Genomic DNA, 25,651 nt, shown 5'->3' on the forward strand with positions numbered 1-25,651 from the left:
ATGCTTCTTTCAAAAGGAACGCCCGGAGGACAGCGGAGCTACATCTCTTGGGTATCCCGACCCAACAGTATGGTCTCAACTCTCCGTGTCAATCCTCGCCATCCCGTTCCTCCACCCGAGCGCTTGTTCTGGGTGATTCTCGTGGGCAGTTCATTGAAAATGCTGGCCACCCATTGGGTGTCCGTCAACCTCGTGCGGTCATCTGGGTTCGGCAGGCGCTGTACGAACCTCCAGTTGTGGAACAGAACCGATTCACTTGTGAGCTTACCGCACGTATGGTTTCATATGGAGCCTCCCATCCGGCCGTTTCTCGAATCAGCATGTTGGAGGAGAAATCATGAAAGAGCCGGGTATCGTGCTGCCGAAATAACACGTGATCGACTCGAAGCGAAAAGCGGCCAAGAAGAAAGAAGCATGTCGGCATTACACGCTAGACGTAAATTTGAGGTTATGTTATGAAACACCAATATCCGCGCTTACAACTCGAATGATGTACATGGAAGCTCCGTTGTCGTGTAGCTCGTCTTCGAACAGCTGCGTGGCTGCATAATACAGGATCGGGTCCGGCTTTGTCAAGGTGGCCATTGGTATTGACTGTGACGAATCTTCAGGATCAGCCGGTAGCCACTGTGTGACTTGTAAACTTTTGGTTGGTCGTATGAGCGGTTCCACGTACTTGGGGTGTGGATGTGGAAGCATGCCCAGCATACATTGTAGTGTACGTCCAGTCATACGGTTTCGCGACAGTCATCTCAGAAACAGGAGTGAGTGAATTGGGCACAGTCCTGTCTTGTGCCTCGTCAGAAGTTCAAACATTCGTCCTTCTGTCCGCTTACCTTGTGCTTGCCCAAGCCTCCGCATGTCCTACTTTCACTCCTCCATCGCCTGGTCCCAGTTCCTTATTGCACACCTGCTTCAGGGCTCCTTTGGTGTCAAATGTGTAGGTCCATCCAGACGCCTCGTGGCTCAGAACGACAGAATTATGGCCAAAGGTCATCTCTGGCAGTGTCAGATCGAGTTCTCTCTGCAAAGAATCAAGCTCGGAAGCATTGGAGATTGAAGTAGAAGTGGTCGTAATTTTCCATCCATGTATCGTAATGGACTTGTTCACTCCCGTTTCATCGACATGATGAGAGGGTATTTCAGGGGATGTTGTAGTCATGTTGGGTCTTTGATGGTCGCACGAGGATTGGAAGTGCTCGTTGGCTGGCTCGCTGCAACGCGTGTAAGGGTCGCATTTTCTACCTCCCAGCGACGCGTAGTACTAGTGATAGATCTCGACGACAATGAGCGTGCGATCTTCCTCTCCCGTGCAAGAATTATGGTCCTCTATTCTTAACTCAGTCTCAGCTACTCGCTCAATACCATCAAAAAACGTTTTGATACTTGGAGAGGAACACACGGGAAAGAGCACGCTCGTTCGCGCCCTCCTACGCAAGACCGAGGATGATGACCAGAGCGGTGACTTTGCCCTCGGGTATGGTTGGGCAGACGTGAAGGATGATGCTGATGAAGGTGATCATACGCTTAGTACTTCTTTGTTGTGACCTCATTGAAAGGCGTAGACACTCTGGCCAGATTGTCGGTCTACAGCGTCCCATCATCTGCACCTTCGCATCTTGCCCTAGTGGACCACTTCCTCCCACCACGAACTAGCTTACCTCACACTCTTGTCATGATCGTGCTTGATTGGACACAACCATGGACATTTGTACTGCAGTTGGAGAAATGGATGAAATGGGTAGAGCGTTGGGCAGAAGGAGACAAGGGTCGGGACCTTGATGTGTTACGAGATGAGGGGAAAGAGCGACGTGCGTGACTTCTATCCTGCTACCATTCCCCGCCTCATTTCTTCTCAGTACGTCTGCATATACAGCATTACAGCGAGCCTGGGTCAGCCGACGCGTCAAATCCGGCCTCCCTATCAAGCACTCTGTTACCGCTAGGAGACGGAACGCTCACTAACAACGTTGCTGGCTTACCCATCATGGTTGTCTGTACTAAGGCGGACTTGATGGATGACAGTCTTTCCGGGACAGCCGGCCCAAGCCAATCTTTGGGAATAGTAGGTGGTTTGACCAAGAACAGCATGTGGGAAGACCGTCAAGACGCTATCATCCAAGTGTTGCGAACAATATGTCTGCGATGTAAGACATTCCTCTCCCATGGCATTTCATTCTGACGCCCTTCCACAGATGGAGCAGCATTATTCTATACAACTCATGCTCCGCAGACACTAGCCACATTGCGAGCTTACGCCCTGCATCTTCTCTTCCTACCAACACCAGTTGCACCAAACGAGCCCTTACCTCGAAACCCATTCCTGTTCGCACAACGGGCAAACGCCTTGGATCGGGATCGCATTCTCATACCGGTTGGATGGGACAGCTGGGGAAAGATCAAGATATTACGAGAGGACTTTGACGTGCGAAGGTGGGGCGAGGGGTGGGAGACAGACTTGGATTCCCCGGAGGGAAGGCCTAGTGGTGGCGCTCAGGACTGGTTCAGAGAGATCATCGGCCCGCATCAAGACATTCAGGCCAAAGCACCACCCCCTCTTATCATTCCCAAACCAGAACAAACATTCCTCGCTGCCCACTACGAAGCACTCCAAAAGGATCGGGATCCCCGCGCCACATTCCGGCAGCCTATTGCTGTCAGTGGACAGGCCGGAGCGGTCGAGACCGGTGTTGTCGGGCCCATGGGAAGCAGCAGCTTCAATCTACCCAGTGTGGAGAAGGCAATGCAGGAGATGGAGACGGAGGAGCCGCAACCAGGCAAGGAGATATCGCCCCGGTCAGCGCCACCCCCCGTCGCACCGGCACCTCGATCAGCACGTCTTCCTGTCGGTCCAACAGAGGCTATTGGAAGGACGCCTGGCTCACCCGGGGGTAGCTCACAACACGAAGTGTTGCAAAATTTCTTCCAGAGTCTTCTTGTTCCCAATCGGACAAGTAGTGCTGCACGTTCCGGGAGCGCTATATCGAAATCACCTGCACAAGGCACCTCTCCATCGCCTCCTGCGGAAAATGTGAATGGTGTTCCGGAGAAGTAGGCATACGAGCATGATTCTCTCTTTTACGGATATACTTGGCTATTCTTTCATGCCCGTTGTTTAGGATATGTGTTTCGATTTCTAAGTAATGGTTTTGTTATCTATGAAATGCAGAGTACTCCACTCGGAAAAGTTCGGACTGGCTAGTGGCAGTGCTAAAATCCCCAGAACCCTTGGTACCTCCTCTGGACTTCACGGCTCGCACCATCCGACTCACTATTCTTCACAATGGACGTTTCTGACTTGCTTCGGGCGGGCGCCTCTAAACAGTAGGTCACACGCCATCATATCTTTGTAAAATACGTCTAATAGAAAGGGCAGAAAATCGATTCAAGTTGAGAAGGGCATTCCCCTTGACATCGACATTGCCTATCTAACGGCAACCGATCCCAACCCAATGGATGAGGAGGAGTACAAGTGCGCTCTTTTTCTCAATCCATGCTCTATCTCTCAAATAAATCCCAGAAATGAACGGGAAGAATATTTACATTCAATGGCTCGGGAGAACGCGCAACTGCTCATCAACCACCTTTTCTCGTTACCCGTCACATCCTCACCGGACGGTCCCATTGCCCAGCTTCCTCCTCCCACCACTAGCTTACCTCGCGCAAAGCCCTTACCTAAACCTAAGCCGCCAACAAGATGGGAGAAATTCGCTGCTGCAAAGGGCATCCAGAAAAAGAGGAGGGAGAACAAGGTGTGGGACGAGGAGAAGCAAGTGTTCAGGGATCGTTGGGGCCGGGGAGGCAAGAACAAGGAGCTGGAAGAGCAATGGCTAGTCGAGGTACCCCAGAACGCACGTGAGTATCAATTCGAATTGTCATTTAGTATGTTGAATTTTTCTGACGCGCCTGTGCAGCGATGGACTATGACCCGGTTAAGGAGGCGCGTGATGCGAAGACGAAGCGCATTGCGAAGAATGAGGGTCAGCGGTTGAAGAATATTCAACGGGCCGCACGCGCCAAAAGCTCCACTTCCCAGCTTAACCCGGGACAGGAGAGAGAAAAGCTCAAAGTGCAGCTTGACAGGGATCTCGCTCAGACTCGTGTCAGCACTGCCAGCATGGGCAAGTTTGACAAGAAGTTCGAAGGCGAAGCGAAGCTGCGTGGTGTGAAACGCCAATTCGACCCGAATGAGAAGTCTGTTGAAGCTGAGAAAGCGACTTCCCTTGCAATTATGTCTAAGCTGGACACCGGCAGACCGTCGAAGAGGTCTAAAGGAGACAATGATGACGTGCTGAATGTGCGAAAGGCAATTCGTCACGAAAGTCGGAAGGGCGGGCAACCTCGCAGGGATAGCCAGGGACGAGTGAAGAGGAAGTAGTTAACCCGCCCAATTCCGTTCGCGTTATTTCTCTATGTCGTACGACCGCGCATTGTTCTACAATTAATCACACTGCATATATGCACATGAGGCTGGGTAGAACCCCAGCGGACGTAGAAATGACAGCCATACAATACTAAGCATCCTACAGGGTTAAGGTCATGAGATAGAAAGTGTTCATACATGTGCAGCTGACTCATTTCGACGTCTCTATGGGCAGCCTGTCCCATTTGGCCTTCCCATCATCCAGCCACTCCTTGGGGACCAGCTTCTCCTTCGCGGCAACGAATCCCTTGTAGACAAGCTTGATTGTGCTCTCGCTGACATTAACAACTCTGCTGATGTCACGGGCATGTTTAGCTTGTCCAAGTAGATGTGTCGTGAAGTAAATAGCGCCACCAGCAATGGAGATCGGGCTACGTCCAGCATTGACGCCCTGCTCGCGTGCATTGACGATGATCTGGACGCATGATCGTTCGAGGCTGACAGGAAGGCCAAGATGGTTGCAAAATCGTGGAATAAGCTCTTCAGCACTAGCTTTGGAGCCGCTTCCTGCCAAATGTATATCGACGCGATTCGTGCTCGAAGTCGCGCCGCCACTAACATTCAGGCGGAAGTATGCCTCCATGGCTTTGTAACACTGTCCAAGAGCCTTCTTGTTCACCTTTGTGATGTTGCAGATCTCTCGGAAGGTACGCGGCACATGTCCTTGGCGACACGCAATGAAGATGCAAGCAGCGACAATTGCATCCATCCTCTTGCCTTTCAAGATCCGATCCTCCTCCACGCGTTTGTACAATTGCTTCGCAGTGTCTGAGATGACCTTGGGCAGGGAGATGGAGTCGCAGAATTGGGAAATCTTCTTGAAGCCCTCCATCATCGTCTTGCCGTCCTTGAACGCCTGGGTCTTTGCAGACGCGCGCTGCAGCTCTCGGGCAAGGCCGGAACCACCGTCCTGGAAGCTGATAACAGTGTCGAGCTGTTCCATGCCGTCCATGAGAGGGTCAGACGCGGCACCAACACGAGAAGGGTCATCCCCCTCCTCGTTCGCAAATGTCTGCATTAAAGCGATGAAAAATCTGCTCTTACCAATATTGCCACATGTAGACTTACCCTCCCTGGAAGCGCTGTTAGTAGGGTTGTCAAAGGGGGGTGGATGGCGCAACTCACATTCGCTCCTTGTATCAATAATCCGGTCGCCTAACACCATCCCACAAGATCCGCACACCAAGTCACCCGAAGAGTATTGCTCGACGATGTTGGGGACAGGATCCTTGCATTCGGGGCAGATGAGGCGAACATTCAGGTCCGGAATGAAGTCCTGCGACTTTGCCACGGGACTTGTGGACATGACTGGATAGGGGGCGACGATAGCCGTCATCCTCGCAGTCGTTATGTATTGATCGTAGAAGGAGCGAATGGGGACAGTCAATGCGGCAAGAATCCTACAGATACAAGCAAATGGAAGAGTGAGTGATACTGATCTCAAGCAAAAAGATTCTGCCAGGCAGCCGTCGCTATGGCAAAGACCTCCCTAGGCCATTCCGCCTCCAATAATGCTCCAAGCAAACTGATAATTACCTTCTAGTACCTTAGGAGGCCTGGGTGAACCTCCCTATTCGTCTATAGCTGCCTTGAGCTGATTTTTTTGTGCTAGAGCCTGGAAGGAACGACGTGGGTAGTGTCAAAAGGGTATGAGAAGGTGGTGGTCGATGACGACCCCTGCGCTGGTCGTCTTCCTCAGGCGGGCGCCTGAATTTCCCCCCCGCTAAAGCCTTTCACACTCCGACATTTGCTTCCGTCAACCTTTACGCTGAGTCAGCCACTTCTCCCAATGGTCGCGACAAAAGAATCTCATTTGTGCAAAGTACGAATTTTGGACAAACATCAATCATGGTACAGATTCGACACCGACAACAGAATGGGTTAGACGGCGTGATGGAACGGAAGATAGGATAGGGTAGGGTAGCGAAAAGAAGTACAGCTTGAGTTGCAGAAGGACAATTGTCATGGGACACACAAGTATTGCAGGATTTTCATCGGACACCAAGACATGCATATGGTGGACCGCAAAAAAGTGGTGAGAATGTAGCTGAAACGAAACTGGAAAGCCTCGATCAATAGTACACAGCTGGACCTCGGCCATCCGCAGGCGGCACGTAGCCTTCAGGAACAGCACCCTCATACCCGTAAGTGGTGTAAGCATACTCACCTGGCGGGTAGGCATACATCTGTTCTGGCGGATAGTATGTTGCATATTGCGTTAAAGTCAGATCTCGGCCAACTATTGCGGGATCATCCGGTAACGCAGATGGTCCGGTGAGAGGTACCGGTGAGACGTCATACGACCCGGTGAAGTATCCAGCCCTGGGAACGAAAGAACTCGGCTGAGGGGTGACCAAGGAGCGGTTTGGCTGGAACGGTGCAGCATGCACAGCAGCACGAAGGAGAGAGGACGATGGAGGACCAGCGGACGATGCTGGCTTGGCGGTTGATGGAGGTTCCGTCGGAGAGCGGATAGATATAGGACCAGAGGACCGACGTTGTGCGAAATATGGCATCCCCGACTGGTCTGGATACAAGTAGGCATCCGGAAGAGCAGGTTGTACAGCATCGGAGAAGGGGGAAGGCGTGAATGTTTCCGGTGAGGGATTCTGCATTGGTCGTAGATGCGGAACAAATCCAGGAAGGGGTGCCGTTGGTCGCGGATGGTAGATAGGGGAAGGTGTAGGTTGTTGAAGGATCACAACGCGACCAGTGGCGACCTCAAAGCATACACCATTCTCGTCCATTGCAATACCGGGCGGTAAAGCCACGCCATAGCTGTATTGCGGATACGGCTGAGGCGAAATTTGCAGGTGCGGAGGTGGCAGTGTTTGATGTTGGGTAGGCGTAGGACGTATGTCGAGTGACTTGTCATTTGTCAAAGCAGTCGGATCAAAGCCATTGATCGCTTTGAACTGTGGTTGAGGGGCAACCTGTTGTTGCTGGACGGCAATGTTCTGGAATTGCTTCTCCAACTTGGTTACCGTATCGATCTCAGGCACAGGTACAGGTTCTGTCGTTGCACTGGGAACAGGAACAGCCGTAGTCTCCAGCACAAGATTACCGGACGGCGGAGTGCTGAGTGGCCCACTGCCTACCGTCTGAGCAAAGTCACCGTTATCGACCACGGAAATGGTGCCGGACAATGATCGTGGATTCGGAACGCTTGGTAGCTTGACTTTAGGTCCTTTCATCGCACTACTTGCACTTGCTGGTGACCTGGTCCTGTCCGGTTCGGAGATGGTTGCTGGTAGACGTACGACGACACCTTCATTGGGACTCCCCGGAAATTTTAGTCGAATACCTGCACCTTGGTTGTCCTTTGGCTGCAGGGTAGGATCTGTGTAAAGGTGAACAGCAAGATCCTTGGTCCAAGGCTTTTCCGCACGGGTGTTCTTGAACGAAGAGGGGGCATTTGTCGTGCTTACGACTGCAGCGCGCGGCGCACCATGGACGGCGTGGCCACCGCGAGCCGGTGGTGCACCGCGCACGGCGCCTCGACCACGGAATCCGCCCCGACCACGACCACGGGCTGCACGCTCTGCGTCTGTGCGCTTCAGTTCTTCATACCCATCATGTCCCCAGGGTAGATCACTGGGGTGGGCAGGCGGTGGCGGGGGAGGAACTGGAGCCGGTACAGGGACTGCTAATGACGCTTCAAGAGCGGAGGGCACAGCTTCGGTATCGGGCACTGGGCCCGTTGCTGGTGCGTGGACAGGTGTATGAGAAGCCTCCGCCTCCCCACGGCCGCCGTAATAGGCAGCCCCTGCTCTTCCTCGACCCCGACCTCTAGATCCGCCCTCAGATCCCCCTCTACCCATTCCGCCTCGGGCGCGGAAAGCCATCTGTCGGTCACGCCACCATGGACTCATGCTGCGCAGTCCCTTGTCTAACAGACGATCGTCATGGCCCCAGAACGCGCCCACGCGTGGAATGAATTGGGGGTCGTTCTCGAGTCTTTGAAGGTAAGCTTGGCGCGCGGATGGACCGGTTTTGGACGACGTCTTGCCAGAACTGGTCGACGCGGAGGCTTTGACTGATACCGATTCGACTTCATTCGGAACAGGAGCTGTCGTGACAGGGGCGGCACTTGCGCTCGGGGTGACGGATCCCATCTCGGCGAAGTCGATGATAGGCAGCGACGCATCGGCACCTCCATCAAGCTCCGAAGTGACCATATCCGACCATTTCGTCGCCGTGGGGATGGTGGACTCGGATGGAGCAACCTCGACAGTCGTGCTGATCGTGGCTTTCCCATTCACCGACGGCACCAAGGTTGGGGGTTCTTCGACATCGTCCACATCACTCTCTTCTTCGCTGTCCACCAACTCTTCCCGCTCACTTTCACTTTCACTCCCAGCGTCTCGCACAATCTCATCCTCGCTGTCCTCCTCCTCTCCCCTTCTGCGCCTGCGGGCGTGTCGGACGGAACGAGCCTTCCTTGTCCGCTGCGCAAGAGTAGCAGAGGATGCATCAGGTTGAGTTTGTTGCAGATCTGGCACTGAAGCCGTCTGCTGAGCGAGCTTGGGCATGACGTCTACAGGCGATGCAGATGTAGTAGCCATAATCATGGTTTTGCAAAAGCTCTATTTCTGCAATGTGATCATCAGCCAGCAGAGAAAGCCAGGTCAAGACTACGATTGACGTACTTATGAATTATTTCCGTAGACTTGATAAATACTACGGTAATGCAGAGTCGTTAGTGTTTATAGAGATGATGGACGGGAGAAAGCAGCGCACACGAGTCACTGGAGAGGGGCGGGTATACCGTGTGCGCCGGTGGCCCTGCCAACAAGCGAGGAGCGAAGGTTTGCACCGCGTCGAAAAGTTCTGGCACACCGAAGTTGCTTCCGTGCTTCCACTATTCTTTGTTCTGGCCGATCTTCTCGCCCTTCATTACGACCCGAAGAGTTCAATCGGAGAAAGTGCAAGCGTAGTACTAATGACTCATTTCCTCACTCGTATTCCTTTTTTTTTGCTCGGGGCAGACCAGCGATGACAACGGTATTCGGCGAGAACGCCTCTCTTGCATCCTCCGAAGAATATTTTTCACCAGCGGTACTGGCCAGACTTGGCGGTCAAGATCCGCCATTCAATACTGTCACCGCTCCTCTGGGTATTCAAGATGGTAGTGCGCAGTCGCGAACAGGACCGATCTGTGGGATCACCTTTCCGCGATCATGGTGATACCACCTTTCAGAAGTCGCACCTAGAGCTGTGCTAACTGAATAAACCTTTGTCATCAGCATGTCGTGGTACGAAACAGAACGAAAGCCTTGAATGAGCCTCAGGTGTTCGTTTTAGACCAAACTTATTGAGCCCAGAGAATTTCATTCACAGGCATCTTTACAACAATTTATCCCAGCACCGCTTTCTGTTCTCCTCTCTCTCCCAAGTAAAACTTCTTCCTCATAGCTTGCCTTTCTGCTCCAGGACTTTATCTATCCACGCCATCAAGTCCCGAGAAACATCATCGGCACGATCGAGCAATATCCAGTGACCAGCACCTTCATATTGAATGATTTCCAAACCTGGAACAATAGTCTTCATCGCGTCGATAGCACCCTGGGGAGCCGTGGGGTCCTCCATAGGTTGAACGAACACTGCGGGCAAGGCAGTCGGAATGACTTGATTAACATTTGCAACTATGGCAAGGTTAGGCACGTGGATGAATGAAATGAAGATCTCGTACCTGTCTCTACCTGCCAGCTAAGCTCGAATGCGCGATACCAGTTCGTAGGACCTCTGAAGCCTCCTTCTAGATTCTGAGTGTAGTACGCAAGTTCCTAAGACTTCGTGGTAAATAATCAGATGATTTTAGAAAGAACGGAAACCCTCACTTCGTCATTTAGCAGATCTCCACGCCCCGCTTCTCCCGACTCAAGAACATTCTCCAAACCGTTGTTGGAAGTGATACCTTTTATCCATGTCTTACTCGAACGGAACAAAATATCTATTCCGAGCGCAGTCTATTCGTCATGAGATTATGAACTGCTGAGCTTGACATATCACTCACATTCTTATCGAACAGGGCCGGAGAGCGGTCGCTGGCCATAAAAACCTTAGCGAGATTTGAGTTGTACTCGAAGAACGTTAAATGTGTGCAAGGTATACCATGTAGTTCCAGTCCGGCAGTTTTTCTGCTATCGCCTCCAGAGAAAGGAAGACGGGTAGTCTTGGAATCAGAGGAGCAGCAAGCCTATTGCAAATAGTAAATATTTTGTCCCTCAGTCATGATAAAAGCTGTTTACATAGCAACGGCCTGGACGCGATTGCCTTGCCATTGACAGAACTTGCCCGCGGCATATGAACCCCAGTCGTGACCGATCACAATCACGCGCTCGAGGGTCAGGAAATCCAACAAAGCAGACAAGTCCTTGGATATCTTGTCGGTCGTGTACTCAGAAGCTTCGTATGGCTTGGACTGTAATCTGGGAATCAGGGCAAGAAAGCTAACGTGTGTGGGTGACTCACCGTCCCTCCGTAACCGAGCATATCAGGGGCAATCACACGCCATCCATGACGGCACCAAGGACCAATTTGGTTTCTCCAAGCATACCTTCAACGTGTTCAATTGAAACGTCTGAGAACGAAGAAAATGTTATAATACCACAGATCCGGGAATCCATGCAAGAGAAGTAGGACCGGAGTTTCGCCGTGTTTATAGTTCTCAGGGACTTGATCCACGAAGTGATATGTCCGACCCGTGGACAACAAATCGGTCCGATGGTTGAAGGTTTCTGGTTTGGAGGGATCCATGTTTACCAATCGTGGGTGATGAGAAGGGATGAATCGACAGATCGCCCAAGAGCATTCTTGAGTTGCTCTTATAAGTACCCAGGGCAGACTGCACAGCATATGATTAAAAGGTTGGTTGATTCCGGCATCGGCTCCGTACCTTGATTGTCGTGAAAACCCGGTTTTTGGTGACAATGAAGGACCCTGTCAATACATTGTCTGGACTTTCCATAATCTTGAAACTAATCCATGAAACCTCGTGCCCGTTTCATGGAGATGATACTTCGTTTCGAAGTACGAGGAACAGTTATCTAGACGCTTCCCAGGGTTCGTAGTTCAGCGGGTAACAATGTGGACGAGCATTGTATACGATGTTGAGAGCACGGTTGGCAGATCAGCAGAGTTCTCGTCGGAAAATTAATCCCGAACTATGCATCCCTGATCAACCATGGAGCAACGAGACTTGATCCCACATCCATTGTGGGTTCGTCATGGTCATGTTGAGCTGATCTTGTAGGATTTGTGTCGAGAGCATTTCGGAGCATCGAGCGTGGGAGAAATGGTTCCCAGAGTTGTGATTGAAGGGTTCAATAAGGCCGACAGATCATCGACGTCACCTGCGGGGAAAACAGTTCAAGATGCAGAAAGCTGACCATGTCTCATCTACCCTGAAAAGGTCCACGTCACTGGTGTGATCGGTGGAACTCTCGCCAAGTCCATGGAGTCGCACGGAACATTACCACGTGCCCACTCATCCCAGGCTGGTCGTAAATGTGGGTCAGGAAAGTGCTGATCGTCTTCGTATTTTGGCTCTTGAGTATATTTCACGGTACATGGTCTGACTGGGTAGAAGTTTTGCGTTTGCTCCCGACGTAGCTTCTGCTCATGGAAGTTACTGTCAGACACAACGTGGCGCCAGGGGTCGTGCAGAAAACGCCGAATGAGACCGCGTCTCGGTCGTCGCGATCCCTTCTTTTGGCCCAGCCGCGAGAAAAGTTCAGCCTGAGCACAACATTGGAAGAGGCATGACACCCCCATCCTCGCTTTACCCCGGTTCTAGGCAACAAATGAGATTGGAGCATGCCGGATGGTCAGTGCGCGATTCTGTGGAAGAACAACCGACCCGACCGCGTGATGTCTTCCCCGACAAGATGCTAGTGGGTGATTGATGGCTCAAAGCTTGAACCGTCTATGCAGCCGATGCTTGTGATGCTGGAGCCATGCCTTCTCATCTTCCGGGATACTTAGGGCCAGCGAATCCTACTTCGTCATCCATAGCACGATCGATCGATCCTTCTGCTTGCTGTCTTGGTGTAATCCTTTCGGAAACCAAGCTTTCAACATGAAGCCTTTCACTGCACCTTGGGGAGAGGGTGTCTTGCACGGCACCGTGTTGCAGGCTGTTATCGTTGTGGCCTGTTCTGCCGGCTTCTATCTCTTCGGTTACGATCAGGTTCGTCCTATGCCATCATAACAAATGTGTGCTGACTGGTTCAATCTGCATACAGGGCATCGCGAACGCCCTTTTATCCAAAGCCGACTTCTTTATCCAGTATCCGGTCATGAATGATGCGACCAAGCAGGGAGCTATCCTCGGCCTATGTAAGCTGTTCAGTCAACAATTCTCGGTGCTACCCTAACGCCTGAGGGTAGTTGTTATCGGAGCAATGTTTGGCTGCATTTCCAACTTGGCAATCGGGAACCGCCTTGGTCGTCGACCGGTGCTCACAGCAGCCGCACTTGGCACTTTGCTTGGTGCCGGCCTGCAATCAGGCTCTCGCAACTTGGCTATGTTTATCGTCTCTCGACTCATCAACGGCTTTTTCGTCGGTGTTCTCACGTCTATCGTTCCCCCTTATATGGGCGAAGTATCTAAGACGAGCATCCGCGGGCTTTTTGTCTCCCTCGATCTTGTACTCGGGTCTGCCGGACTGATGACGGCCTTCTGGGTGTCATACGGGTTCCGAAATACCCCTGGGCCGATGGGCTGGCGCATGCCGCTGGCCTTGCAGGCGATGTTGTGGGTTTCCCATTTGACCCGTCCTCCCGGATTGATGCTAACTATAGCACAGCGTTCTCATCACGATCTGCTGCATTCCCTTCATCCCGGAGTCGCCTAGGTGGCTTATGGAGGCAGGCAGGCGGGACGATGCTTTGGCAGTCTTGATCCGCCTCCACGGTCGTGTGTACGCTGACGAAGCCGCTGCTGAGATTGAGGAGGCTATCGCACTCGAGCATGCTACGGCCGTCACCTCGTGGTGGGCGATCTTCCAGAAGTAAGACTATTATCTTCTTCTCTGGCATAGTGTACTCAATATTCACCTTGTCCTCCAGCAACAAGCAGTGTTTCCGGTACCGCACATTCCTCGCCGTAGCCGTCAACTCCTTCCAGCAGTTCACAGGTGTCAACACGGCGACCTACTACGCGGGCACGATTTTCATGACTGCGTTGGCTATGCCTCCAGAGAAAGGTCAGCTTGCGCTCGGTGGTCTCGGCATATCCGGTCACGTGACGTGTATCTTTGGGTGTTTCGTCATGATTGAGTATCTGGGTCGTGTGCGGACCATGATGCTAGGCTCTGCTACTCAGGCCATCGCCATGTGCTTGCTTGCCGGCGGCATATCACACATCGATGTTCCTGCCGGCGGTTACGTGGGCGCTGTTGGGATTTACTTATTCATCATGGCCTTGTAAGTCTATTATCCAACCAGAAGAGCAACCATTTTCTCACCATTTTGCAGTTCCGCTACATGGCTTCCATGTGGTTGGCTCTATGGAGCAGAGGTTACACCCCTCGCTATCCGTCTGAAGGCCGCCGCACTGGGAAACACGTTGCAGTACGCGTTTAATTTCATGATTGTTCAAGTCACGCCTGTCGGGATTACCAACCTAGGGTGGAAGTACTACATACCATTCGCGATTAGCAACGCCCTCCTGGTCCCGCTGCTTTACTTCTATTTCCCCGAAATCTCGCAGTTGTCGCTCGAGGAGATTGACGAGCTGTTCTCTGACGGCAAGGTATACATGCGCCGCAGCCCCTACGAGAGAATCGGACACGCACACCTCGATCACGCGCTTGAAGCAGGCAAACCTGTCAACGCCCCTGAAGGCTCTATCGAAGGGGAAAAGAACAATGGAGAATTCGTGGAACACCAGTGAACACGGGATATTAATGTCTTGTTTTCGGCATTCACTGAACACGAGGGTCTTTGCTGTTGTTTGATGATCTAATGGATGTCATGATTTTTCTCTAACTTTATTTGCCCACGGAGCAGTGGTGAGGTAAAGCGTGCCGGGCCGGTCAATCGGCGGCCGCCCGAATAGAGGTTCTTACCAAAATCAGGCATCGGCAGAACAACGTTATCAAAGATCACCGAGTTGCTAGGTCTGTTAGTACTGAAGTGCAGTCTCGGCGAAGATTTGCTGAACGACTAAGGTGCATAGTACCGGATTTTGCTCAGCCAGGAAGATCGTATTCCCGCTGCTCTCATTCGTCGACAGCCTATTGGATGCAGCGGTAAAACGGGAGCAATCTCTGTTCTGTGTGTGTCCCCTGCGAATAGATAGAAGCTACCACCTGAAATTCCCACCGAGCCCTTCTCTCATTCCGCTCATTGCAGTCAGCCCCAATCCGCTCTTCCCGCTGGACGCAACTTACGTTTGAACCACTAGGTCTCAACATAAGATCTCGCATTTCTTCCTTTCAACCATCCTAGACCAAAAAAATGGCCGATATGAAGACCATCACTGCTGAGGAGTTCAAGCAGCACAACTCCAAAGACAGCCTCTGGGTCCTCTTACATGGCAAAGGTACGTTTGGTTTCATATGATCTACGTTCGCTCTCGTTGACATCCCTCCAGTGTACGATGTGACAAAATTTCTCGACGAGGTTGGTCTTGACTGGTGCATGATCGCTGGATAGTCGCTGATGGAACGATAGCATCCCGGGGGTGATGAAGTGATTTTGGCTGAGAAGGGTGAGTGCTGACTGTGCTCTTGTCGTGCGTCCGCTGATCAGGTTGACAGGGACCGACGCAACCGAAGCGTTTGAGGACGTCGGACACTCTGACGAGGCTCGCGCACTGCTGCCAGATATGCAGATTGGCGTGTTCTCTGGCGTATGTCTTCTAGCTTCGCTTCGTTCGACAATAAGTACTCACATGTGCCACCCAGGACATGAAAGCAGGCGCCTCTGCCGCAGCAACTGAGGCGATGGCTGCGGGCCACCATGTCAACAAGCCCCCACAAACAAGGTGCATTCCCCCGTACCTATCTTCGCACCAGTCTAACTGTAGAATGACAGCGTGATCTCCTACCTGCTCCCCCTCGCTTTCTTGGGTGCCTATCTGGCCTACCGCTTCTACCTCTCTCAACAATAAACGGCTCGCCCCCGGCAGCGAGGACAGAACTGCATTTTCCTCTCCAATCTCTCCCCCTTTTGGCTTAGCTTGGTTCCACCTCACCCCTCCATTGCTGCCCCTACCTGTCGTAGATAAACGCCTTTGTGCTGCCTGACGGCAGGGGCCAACGGATATCTATGCCTGTTCGGCCGATTCTCTAATCTGCATTCTTTATTGGCTAGTTTCAGGTTCTCCCACAGCCAAGATGAGTGCCAGCGCACGCCGTTCTACGTCACGCACCCGCCGGCGTTTCCTCAAAGTGTGGGGAACACCGTTTGCAGTGGTGCCACGTATGCCATCTTGCTGGCACACCACGTTCGACATTCTGTGGAAGATCAGTGAATTGCCTCGACCCGGCATGATAATCGGTGGGATTGTGAATGCCCACCCAATATAAACGGGACCTTGGTCTGATAAGTCATGATTATCACTGATACGGTTTCGCCTTTTCGCACGCCGACATGGAGTAAGCAGCGGTACTAAGGCGCAGCTTTACCTACTCTACGCACAGTAAAAGCTGCCGGCATTGTTCGTATCTCCATACCCATTGTACACAATCTCCGTCGGGAACTTGCAGAGCGGCCTGGTCATCTGCACACCACCGCTAGCCGTGTTGTTCACATACTTGGTCGCGATGAAGTAGTTCGGGGCTGCGCCCTGCTCCACCCAAGCGATCATCCCGCGGAGCACATCATGGAGGGCATCGGGCTGCAGAGGGGGCATGCCAGCAGCGCTCTGTCCCTCACCTCCGAATCCGTTTGGTCCATCTCCGCCCGCACAGTGCTGCATGCCTGGTACGGTGAACAGCCGGTAATAGTCGTCCACGTTCAAGTTCGTGTTTAGGTTCATAAATGCCGTCATTTGCTCGTAATAGTAGAGTGAATTGCCGGGAGAGATGAGCTGGTCCGCCCAACTGACATAGTGTATCACCTTGCCGTTGTGTGGGGCCGCGACGTATGTTTGAATGTCCGGGTTTACCGCGTCCAACCGGTACGTATCGATCTGATCCGCCAACTGTATCGTGCTGTAGTTGAGTGTTGTGTAGTCCCAGTTCGAGTCACTAGGCTCGGTTTCAATCCCATATCATCGCATATAGAACAACACGTACTTCACGACCATATCTTTGAAATAGTCTGTGTTGATCTCAACGGGATTGGCTCCCAACAGGCCGGTCTCATAAGCCAGTTCTCCACCAGGCTCCAGCCTGCCAAATATATCTATCCCAGCATCATTATCAAGATTCTTACTTTGTCGCAGAATCAACTCACAGGTCTGACTGGTCTCGTAATAGTCTGAAAATACCAGGCGCACGGCGTTGATCTGGGCGGCACTCAAACAGGTAGTTGCGTCCTGTCCCGGACGACAGGCGAGCGTCTCAGGTCGAAAGCTTCATCCCCGCGTCAGCATCCTGACCGGTCCAAAAGATGGAAAGAGACGAACAAGCAGCGCCTAGGGTCGTTCAAAAGTCCATCGATAACACCATCCAACGCATCACATTGATTCAGCACCTCCTGATGAATCAACGCCCATGTAGCAGCCGAAATCCAGGAAGTGCTATTTTGAGGGGAGACAAGAAGGTTGAAATGGATCGACCAGGCTTGAAGGTGGGAGCTGCGCACGGGATGAGTAACGTAGAATCACGGGAGGGAAGAGAAACGGACATCCAGTTTGCAGGAGAGCCAACAACGACACCATCGAAGTCGTCTGGGTATCGTTGCACAGACATCAACCTGTTACCCTCATGAAGATCTCTCCTCACAGCTAGATCCAGCAGAACCAAACGCACCCCTGCCTCCCACCAGTAGAACACCCAAGCCAATAGCTCTTAAATCCAGCCGTGGCGCCATAGTATGCGCTCACCACCTCTTTAGCGACTACGACACTGATGTGCACGCTCAGATACGCGTAATCCACGATCGCTTCAGGATTGTTCAATCCCCAGGTGCCGTCCAAGGATGAAGAAGTATGCCCGCCGTCGGTGGACATGCTCGCGTGCCCATTGACGAGGCCAGAGTAAGCAAGGTCGCTGTATACCACTGCCGGAGCAGGTTAGCGTGGTGACATGAAGACAGAGTCGGACTTACTACCGCCGCTCCACCCACCGTTGCCAACTGCTAGGAATCGGCCGTCCCATGCATCAGGCAACCACACTTCTGTATTGGTCATATTCCGAGTGCCAGTGTTGACGAGTAGCTGCACGCCTGTCAGACACAATCTTGTCAGTCCGCGAAATATGCTGTAGAAATAGGGACGCACGACAGAACGCTGGTAGAGAGTTGGACGTCACTGCCCCTCCCGAGCTGGTGACGTTGACTAGCGCTCCGGCGGGATAGTAGGAGGCTGCAATGAGGGTAGCGCTATTCCCTACGCTGGAGGGGAGGGTGAAAGATGCGCATTGGGCTTCCCAGGCGGCAACGCGATCAAGCTGGATGAGAGCTGAGACGAGAGCGAGCCCCAGGATGCGAACGAGGCCCATCATTGGTCTGTGCGCTGGTGCTGAGCAGGAAGAGCGGGCAGCGCCCAGATGACAGGCCAGGCACGCAGTTATGTACCCGCAGACAGCAGCATCGTACAATACTGGCAGAACACAAGGCAGAAGCCGGCGGTCCGTCCTCCAGGTAGCATGAGTAGCCTAAATCACCGGGTTTCTTCAAGTTTCGCACGCCATGGGATGAATGTCGACGATGTCAGGTGCCTGGGTTGCGCCAGAAGAGCGACCGGCATGACGGCCGGTTGAACAGTCCACACCCGCCGGTACAAGCTAGACGTTATGATCTTGGGAATAACATGATGAACGAGCTGTACAACCTTGAAGAAATTGAGCATATTGCTGATTTGGGCCAGGGATGCTCACTAGAGTTGGAGGAAGCCGCCAGCAGTGGGGAAGAAGAAGACGTCAGATGTCATCGGACCTCTGGTGCAGGATAAATGTTTCATCCTTCCAGGCAGGTCTAAACACACTTCGCAGGATGCCTCGGTGATGGCCAGCGAGAGGTCGGTCGATATTATTATTGTTGAACAGCACTTGCTGTTGTGATCAGGTCTGATGATGAGGCGCGAGAGGGTTGATCAGGGACACTTGCGATGCCGTAATACTGTAAATGTTACATCTGTTACATGTACAGTCAAAAGGAGTGTATTAAAAGGAAGCGTTGATACAAAGGGTCATGGTACATTCCGCCATGAAAGGAGAGACCAAATGAGCGTGAAGCACAGCGGAGAGAGTTCTGGTGAAACATACAAGATACGTACTAGAGTCCGAAACACGGAGCGAGAACGGTTGTGAGAGCCATGCGAACATACTCTACGTACACGGAGCTGCCGGAGGCAGGAATTGGACATTCGGAAGAGGGGCCAGAAGGTGGAAAACCAGAGAGGTTGTAGTTGCCACTATCGCCAACGCTGTAACCAGGCGGCTTCATTAACAATATCAATGGGAGCGAGATTGTCATGATTATATAGACGATCACAGGTCCGCTGCCGTTCTTGGGCTCCTGGTACTGCTCGGCCGGGATGACGCCTTGCGTACCTCTGAGCACGTTCGGCCCCCGTCTTGTAACCCGTCAGCAAGAAGCGCTCCCTGTTCGAGGGATCGGACGTGGGGACGACAACCGAGCAGAACAGGTCGTAAGAGGGAGGCGGTAACGAGTCGTCATCCTGAGGTTGGATCGTTGGGTCAGATGCGCGAAGCTGATTGTTCAACTTCAGCTCGGCATTCAGCATACGCTGGGCGTGCCGCAAGCGCTGAGCCCTGGCCTTGGCAGGTCTGCATCGAGCTGCACGCTCAGCACCGGTGAGGCAACCTGTCAATACTACGGAGTCCTCCGGGGGGTTGCTGGCAGGGCTCGCCTGGGCCCAGGCCTTGGCAGCTCTGCATCGAGCTGCACGCTCGGCACCGGTGAGGCAACCTGTCAATACTACGAAGTCCTCCTGGGGGTTGCTGGCAGGGCTCCATTTAGTGGCACAATTCCCATATGCGACGACTGGGAGCGGATGAGGCTTCGCGGCGCCCACAACTGCGGTGGCAGCATCGGCGATATTGCTGACCCGTAGGCGATCAGCGTGAGTTGTAGTAATGAAATCGTGGTGACCGTTCAGATCGAGAGAACTGGATGGCCCATTCGTTATCGCTAAATGAGTAATGACGGACCTTTCATCATCGTCCCTTCCTAACTGAGCTGAATCGATGGAGGGTTCGGCATCAGGGCTTCCCATGGCAGTGAGAGAGGGGATAGTGGGTGCATCTGACACCAGATTCCCTACATCCATCTGAGTTTGACCCTAAGTTGACCGAAACTGCACGAACATACCTGGAATACATCGAATGTTGTGAACGCCGGGGTCATCCATGGTCATGATGATCAGACTATGGATCTCTGAAGGGTTTGAGTAATGGATAATAGCATTAGACGGTCACTTACAGGTTGGATAATTGTTGGTTAAAGGACTGGCAAAAGAGGTAGGCAAGGGAGGAGGATTTGTACTAGTACTTGGAGGCTTGAGGTTGAGGGTGGGCGTTTCAAGGACCTGGAATAGGGACCCGTGGAACGCAGTGATTGTTGGCGTGAAAACAAAGAGTGCATAGACGATCATCCGAAGCTGATCGTGGCCCTTGTGGCGATTACGGATTGGATGTAACCTTGACGACGAAGTAAGAGGAACCCGGCGGAACGTGCGGGACGATAGTGCGAGGTTCGATTTCACGGGCATTGCCTCCGTTTTTGCACAGCCACACATGGGACCCCAGATTCTATGGCAAAAACAAGGACCGGATTAGTAACAACACCTAACCCAAGAAACCCTAACCTGATAATTTGGTGAGCTTTAACCTGAAAATAACATAACCCTAGGATAAATTAGAACCTTAATTCTACTAAAACTTATAAGAATAATAGTACAATTAATCCCAATGTGAGGAGTAATAGTAATAGTAGTAAAATATATAACAGTCACTATACTTTATTCCTACCATCACTCAGAACAATACCACTGATAATAAGAGTTATCATTCTCATAATGCCATTATTACTTCTCCAAGAAGCATTAATAATACTGACATTATTATAAGACTGCAAGTAGTGTTGACTATTACTATTACTATTACTATTACTATTACTATTTCTATTACTAAGGTTTCTCATCATTGAAGGTTATATCATTTTCAGGTTAGGCCCATGACCTATTCAGGTTAGGGTTCTTTGGGTTAGGTGCTTTTACATAATTATCATCCTTATTTTTTACAAATTGGGGTACGCGAAAACGGAGGCAATATTGCCCGTGAAATCGAACCTCGCACTATCGGCTTTCCATACGGGCAAGGAAGAGTACTTTGGAAGGCTTGATCCATATTGACGGATTCAAGTGAAGCGATGAAAAAGATGGATCGATAGTGGGTTACTGAAGTCATATACAAGACGATTACAGAAGTTGTCCCAGATGATGACAAGTTACCGGCAGAGCATAACGTTCGATCTGAAATTCATTGGCAAGGAATGCAATATCAATTGGGAGGTTCAGCTAAGGCACGCAGACCCTGCGGGACACACACCACCTGGCCGTTCATATTCATCATGACTGACGGGTCGCAACGCGCCCTCGCTAGCTTCCATTTGCTCCCATTTTTCTGCATCTCAGAGAGCTTCCAGCTGTCGACCTGGAAGGTGGGGCGAGACAGGCCTAAAGGGAGAGAATGATAGCGATTGGAATACAGGAACGAGATTGAATTCCAAGTATTAATGAGAAAAGGGAAAGGGGTACAGGCAGTAAGAAAAGAGAGAAGCTGTCATGCGTCAGGGAGTGCAAAAGGGAATGAACGGCAGCAGATAGACAACGAACCGCTGGTTACGGCCCCTCCCTTCGCAATCGCACAGAGGACCAGGCGTTGACCGACTCTTCTTTTCATCCACTCTCTCCCATCCAGTTTGTCCTTCTCATCCTCATCCTTCCTTTCCATCGGCCATCTCGCCTTCTCCCGGGTGCGGTGCACATCCCACCCAGCCCCTCTCTTCAACAACTTCTCTCTCTTCCACTTTTCCTAATCCATTAATCCACGTCTTCCCTGACGACCAACTTCACCACCACCTCTTGCGAGACACGCAATCCTCGCGTTCCGGCCTGCTCGAATACTCCCCTTATCGTACCATCTTCCTCTAGTACTGCAGCAAGGGCGGTCTTCGATCATCGCAGGTAGCCATGTCCTATCCCAATGGCTTTGAAGATGGTGCGGACTCGTCGCACTCTTTTCCGTCGTCCAGTAAATTGACTGACATGCCTTCCTTTCCGTCTTCCTCAGCTCCGACATACCTCTCGGGTCACATGGCTGACGTCGTGCTGTCCGAGTTTCGTCCCACGCGCATAAAGCCAGACGCACTCCGCTGTGTGAACGTCCTCCTCGACGAGCTCCTCTGGAGCATTATCAAGTCCGCCCGCAGTGTCAACACGGACAAGCTCAAGCAGGATGGGGTGCTGAGGGTCATTCCTGCAGCACTGGGGAAAGAGTCAGTGCTGGAGGCTGAGATGGAGCTGAGGGAGTACTGGAAGACGAGTGGAGACAGCAGGGAGGCATACAAGGATATGAGGGAGAACCCGGCCCAGTTCCCTATCGCACAAGTGTTCGATGTACGTGATCTTAGTTTGCTCTCTATGACCTGAGCTGACCACTAAACAGGTCCTTCGGCTCAAATGCGAAGCGAACTCGTCACTAGGCCAAGCGGAGGAAGAAGACAATCTCGCTGTGGAGAAAGCAGAGCAGAGGCTTTATCAGGCACGCGAAGCTCCACCTATCGAGGCATTTGCCCCTGCCTCCTTGTATCTTACGGCCATTATTGAGCATATATGCGGGTTTGTCGTCTTCCACACCTGGAAAAAAACATAGGTGGCTGAAAGTTTATAGGCACATCATGTCGTGTGTGAGTAGGGTGGTGGCTAGGGACAGCAGCAAGACGTCAGCGAGCATTTCGGACCTATATGCGGCGCTCTGTGAGGACCAATCGCTGTACAACATGGCCAAGGGTATGAACTGTATGTATTGCTGCAGTCCCTATACAAATTCTGGCTAAATGCAGTTATGCAGCCTTCCAAAACATCGAAGCCCAGCATCGTTCCACCCGCGTGCAGCGTAAAGGCTCACTTACGGGGTCGCTCGTCTCTGCCCGCTCCCGTGCTGCTGCTGCTTCCCCTCGTCCTGGGTATGAACCCCCCTCCTCGAGCCCAACGAATACGTCGAATCGGACTTCTGGAGATTCTTCCTCGCATAGTGGTGTCATGCCAATGCTGCAGACACAGGTCCAGCCTGGCCCATCGCCCATACGTTCGCCAAGTGATAGGAAGAAAGTGCCGGTCATTTACCCTCAGATTGTTTCCAGCACTGTATCGGCCACGAACGGCCGCCCGAGCATGTCTGTAGAGCATGGCGCCTCCCCAGTTGCTCAGCAGTCATACCAAGCTCAGCAGCCACACCGCCGCTCCCACTCGGGTATGAGTGAGCATGGCCAGCGAGGCGGCGGCTTTCCTTTCCAAACTGATCCGAATATGACATCCGTCGATGACGGTGAGGTGAGTGCAATTCAGAGTCACCGGTTTGGTCCCGCTCGAACGACGTGTCTCTGATATAGAATACAATAGGGATCTGAATTTGAAGAACTCATGAGGACTGGTTCGACGATGAAGGTTTCACTTACCCCTGATCGTCTGCGTACTTTTGAGGTACGCTGCTTTCTTCCGTACTATCCATCCAACCCTCTTAGCATGCTGAAACTTATCGAACAGGTATTCGCCAAAGATCGCAACCAACGTGCTACCACCCGAGTGGTTACTACCCAACCAGCAGGTCAGCCTCCTGAGAGTGGCCCGTTCACTGCTCCAGTACAACAGCCAGCTTTGCCCAGCTCGCTCTCCAACTCTTATGGCGGACGTCCTGGTTCGCGTCCGTCGACCGGAGGCCGATCGGGTTCCCCTGTCAATGACGGATACATGACTGACAGCGCTGTCGGCTCCCGGCGGCCCAATTCCCGCCAGACCAGCAGAACCCGGTTGGAGGCGATCCCTCAGTTGCCGGGCCAGCGGACTGTGCAAGCCCTCCAACTGGACGAGTACGGAGGAAGACAGCCGGCACAAGGTCCATGGGGGCAACCGCCTTCTGCACCCGCGCCGGTGTCTATGCCTGCTCCTACACCCGCGCCGGCACCGGCGCCTGTTCCCCAGCCACAGGTGCAGCCACCCCGCCCCAGGCCGGTGGAGAGAGTAGCCATACCTCCTCGTCAGCAGCCTCGTAAGTCTCCATTTTCATAGACGGTGAGCAGTATGCTAAGGTCAAAGTAGCGTTCTTGGATGGGCCCCCAAGGAAGCAGAATTATAGCCCTGGTAACATTGCTCCGTTGTATGAGGAGACCGACAGCTTGGCAGAGTTGGACGAGCGGCCCAAGCCTAAATCAATTGTTTCCCCCACCTCCCCGACTTCGGATGGACCACCAACTCGTGTCTCCAAGTCCGCGCGTGATCTTATTGCCTTCCTCGACGAGGGTCCGCCGGAAGAGCCGCCTCACCTTTCACGCTCTACGAGTGCCGCAGCAGGCCTGGACAACAACAACCCTGGGCTGAAGAAGTCGGCTAGCAGGGGCTTCATGAACTCGCTCAAAGGCTTCGGCCGCAGTGGTGCGGCTGACAAGGCCTCCCGTAGCGGCAGCGTGGGTGGAACTGAAGAATACAACTCACTTCGCGGCCTCGTGCGTCGGCAGAAATCTTCTCACACGCTGGCGAGCACTGCCATGAATAGCAGCACGGTGAACATCCCGCCTCCATCCCCCGTCAGGCCAGTTCCGGTTCGTATTGTGTTGGACTCGAAGGACTCGATTCCTGGCATGAGTTCCAGATACAGGGATAACAGCGTTGGTAACGGCCAGCGTCCGACACCGCCTGTGTTGCACAGGGACGTACCTGCTCAGGACGTGCATGCTGCCGCTCTGCCAACACCGCCTGCCTCGCACGAGTCACCGCCTATGCGCACTTTTGCGGCTTATCCGCCTGGCGGCAGTCCGCGACCACCTGTACCGCCGCAGCAACGCAAGATTACTCCTATCAATACTGCACCCAACTCTCCGCTGTCTGGTAATGATGAGTACAACACCGCACCTTACAACACTTACACCAGAGTCGCCATCGACAAGGTTGCGGAGCAGCCCATCGTCGTGCACTCACCACAGAATGGCACACCAAACGGTGCACCAATTTCGATTCCAGCTTCGTCAGAAGAGCAGCTCGCTTTGCTACAGAAGCTCGTCCAGGCATCGGGCAGTATCGAAGAATGCCGTCTGCTCGTCGACAGTTTCATGGCGCAGCGTGGTGTGAAAACTGATGGTGCTGCTTCCCTTGCCCCACCTCCCACGGCTTCTATGCCAGGCACACCGGTCAGCGTCAGCAAGCCGCTCCCACCCGATCCAGAGGAAGAAAACAAGGAGAAAGCTGCCGTGGACTGGCTTTTGTCTGGTGACACCGAGTACAGCGCGGCTGGTGAGAAGGTCACTCACAAGCTTGCTCGTCCCAAGTCCAGAGATCGCGCCATGGGCGATCGCAAGAAGTCCCGTGAGCGCATGCGGACGACCTCTCAGCACAAAACACTCGTAGCTCCGGCTTGAGATACGCAGCACTCCAGTAATCAATCCCCCTTACGAACCCCAACCCGGTCTTGTGGATAACGTAATATACCATATCCTTGCTCTCTCGCGACCCACCTTCGTTACGATCATACGATCATATGTCTCTCTCTGCTTCAACCACACCCCGCCTGAATTGTATATTTGGACACGATACAGACCCGATTCCAGCTGGACGGCTAGAGGGTATATATTGGAGCGGAGGAGTTTGGTAAAATCAAATGTCCAGGTTGGATTATTTTTGGTGTGCTTTTTCGCTTGCCTTGCGCTCACTCGGATTCTTCATCTCGATTTCGTTCGTTATTCACTTCCTATGCCCTTCTTATCCTTGTTTCTCCTTGTTCTTCACTATTAGTCGGAAATGTCGGTGGTATAGCGGTTCTGTATGGGAATGCTAATGTGGTGGAATACGTAATGACACACCCACATGCGCAGTAC

At 52.5% G+C, this 25,651-nt stretch overlaps 11 protein-coding genes across 11 annotated transcripts; 5 read left to right on the forward strand and 6 right to left on the reverse strand.

Annotated features, from left to right (window-relative positions):
• Positions 1–38: 38 nt before the first annotated feature.
• On the reverse strand, positions 39–1,162 carry DACRYDRAFT_92392 (type 2A phosphatase activator TIP41; the record flags this gene model as incomplete). Its single annotated transcript, XM_040777068.1, has 5 exons — positions 39–218; positions 269–430; positions 481–627; positions 677–785; positions 837–1,162. The coding sequence occupies 5 exons, from the start codon at positions 1,160–1,162 to the stop codon at positions 39–41; spliced, it is 924 nt and encodes a 307-aa protein (XP_040633252.1).
• Positions 1,163–1,286: 124 nt separating this feature from the next.
• DACRYDRAFT_45062 (uncharacterized protein) lies at positions 1,287–3,055 on the forward strand (the record flags this gene model as incomplete). The annotated part of the gene is made up of 4 exons (XM_040774621.1): positions 1,287–1,515; positions 1,560–1,811; positions 1,860–2,147; positions 2,196–3,055. The coding sequence occupies 4 exons, from the start codon at positions 1,287–1,289 to the stop codon at positions 3,053–3,055; spliced, it is 1,629 nt and encodes a 542-aa protein (XP_040633253.1).
• A 228-nt stretch (positions 3,056–3,283) lies between these two features.
• On the forward strand, positions 3,284–4,440 carry DACRYDRAFT_113076 (RRS1-domain-containing protein; the record flags this gene model as incomplete). Its single annotated transcript, XM_040769559.1, has 4 exons — positions 3,284–3,324; positions 3,377–3,472; positions 3,521–3,855; positions 3,915–4,440. 4 exons carry the CDS (start codon positions 3,284–3,286, stop codon positions 4,376–4,378), a joined length of 936 nt encoding a protein of 311 aa, XP_040633254.1. The 3' UTR covers positions 4,379–4,440.
• DACRYDRAFT_19547 (TFIIB-domain-containing protein) lies at positions 4,420–6,092 on the reverse strand. Its single transcript, XM_040771560.1, has 4 exons — positions 5,960–6,092; positions 5,549–5,823; positions 5,492–5,496; positions 4,420–5,435 (listed from the first exon to the last, which is right to left on the reverse strand). The coding sequence occupies exons 2-4, from the start codon at positions 5,757–5,759 to the stop codon at positions 4,575–4,577; spliced, it is 1,077 nt and encodes a 358-aa protein (XP_040633255.1). The 5' UTR covers positions 5,760–5,823; positions 5,960–6,092; the 3' UTR covers positions 4,420–4,574.
• Positions 6,093–6,223: 131 nt separating this feature from the next.
• On the reverse strand, positions 6,224–9,102 carry DACRYDRAFT_19548 (uncharacterized protein). Its single transcript, XM_040771561.1, has one exon. The coding sequence runs from the start codon at positions 8,992–8,994 to the stop codon at positions 6,496–6,498; it is 2,499 nt and encodes an 832-aa protein (XP_040633256.1). The 5' UTR covers positions 8,995–9,102; the 3' UTR covers positions 6,224–6,495.
• A 730-nt stretch (positions 9,103–9,832) lies between these two features.
• Positions 9,833–11,232, reverse strand: DACRYDRAFT_113079 (alpha/beta-hydrolase; the record flags this gene model as incomplete). Its single annotated transcript, XM_040769560.1, has 8 exons — positions 11,034–11,232; positions 10,898–10,982; positions 10,675–10,847; positions 10,538–10,622; positions 10,440–10,484; positions 10,264–10,392; positions 10,116–10,209; positions 9,833–10,068 (listed from the first exon to the last, which is right to left on the reverse strand). Exons 1-8 carry the CDS (start codon positions 11,180–11,182, stop codon positions 9,833–9,835), a joined length of 996 nt encoding a protein of 331 aa, XP_040633257.1. The 5' UTR covers positions 11,183–11,232.
• Positions 11,233–12,503: 1,271 nt separating this feature from the next.
• DACRYDRAFT_44262 (general substrate transporter) lies at positions 12,504–14,321 on the forward strand (the record flags this gene model as incomplete). Its single annotated transcript, XM_040774559.1, has 6 exons — positions 12,504–12,614; positions 12,670–12,763; positions 12,815–13,181; positions 13,234–13,437; positions 13,496–13,852; positions 13,904–14,321. The coding sequence occupies 6 exons, from the start codon at positions 12,504–12,506 to the stop codon at positions 14,319–14,321; spliced, it is 1,551 nt and encodes a 516-aa protein (XP_040633258.1).
• A 402-nt stretch (positions 14,322–14,723) lies between these two features.
• DACRYDRAFT_19549 (cytochrome b5) lies at positions 14,724–15,782 on the forward strand. Its single transcript, XM_040771562.1, has 7 exons — positions 14,724–14,781; positions 14,835–14,972; positions 15,024–15,052; positions 15,104–15,140; positions 15,190–15,281; positions 15,337–15,416; positions 15,467–15,782. The coding sequence occupies exons 2-7, from the start codon at positions 14,888–14,890 to the stop codon at positions 15,540–15,542; spliced, it is 399 nt and encodes a 132-aa protein (XP_040633259.1). The 5' UTR covers positions 14,724–14,781; positions 14,835–14,887; the 3' UTR covers positions 15,543–15,782.
• A 282-nt stretch (positions 15,783–16,064) lies between these two features.
• On the reverse strand, positions 16,065–18,039 carry DACRYDRAFT_86103 (feruloyl esterase-like protein; the record flags this gene model as incomplete). The annotated part of the gene is made up of 8 exons (XM_040776761.1): positions 16,065–16,623; positions 16,672–16,780; positions 16,832–16,950; positions 17,004–17,174; positions 17,225–17,314; positions 17,350–17,599; positions 17,648–17,764; positions 17,820–18,039. The coding sequence occupies 8 exons, from the start codon at positions 18,037–18,039 to the stop codon at positions 16,065–16,067; spliced, it is 1,635 nt and encodes a 544-aa protein (XP_040633260.1).
• A 561-nt stretch (positions 18,040–18,600) lies between these two features.
• Positions 18,601–19,919, reverse strand: DACRYDRAFT_13049 (uncharacterized protein; the record flags this gene model as incomplete). The annotated part of the gene is made up of 5 exons (XM_040770959.1): positions 18,601–18,673; positions 18,876–18,965; positions 19,093–19,671; positions 19,714–19,822; positions 19,874–19,919. The coding sequence occupies 5 exons, from the start codon at positions 19,917–19,919 to the stop codon at positions 18,601–18,603; spliced, it is 897 nt and encodes a 298-aa protein (XP_040633261.1).
• Positions 19,920–21,625: 1,706 nt separating this feature from the next.
• Positions 21,626–25,629, forward strand: DACRYDRAFT_73794 (uncharacterized protein). Its single transcript, XM_040776025.1, has 8 exons — positions 21,626–21,783; positions 21,856–22,181; positions 22,231–22,403; positions 22,456–22,583; positions 22,636–23,117; positions 23,187–23,267; positions 23,331–23,832; positions 23,883–25,629. The coding sequence occupies exons 1-8, from the start codon at positions 21,756–21,758 to the stop codon at positions 25,193–25,195; spliced, it is 3,033 nt and encodes a 1,010-aa protein (XP_040633262.1). The 5' UTR covers positions 21,626–21,755; the 3' UTR covers positions 25,196–25,629.
• The last annotated feature ends 22 nt before the right edge of the window (positions 25,630–25,651 follow it).

This window comes from Dacryopinax primogenitus (genome assembly GCF_000292625.1).
Source record: "Dacryopinax primogenitus strain DJM-731 SS1 chromosome Unknown DACRYscaffold_1, whole genome shotgun sequence".
In the NCBI taxonomy this organism is placed as follows: domain Eukaryota; kingdom Fungi; phylum Basidiomycota; class Dacrymycetes; order Dacrymycetales; family Dacrymycetaceae; genus Dacryopinax; species Dacryopinax primogenitus.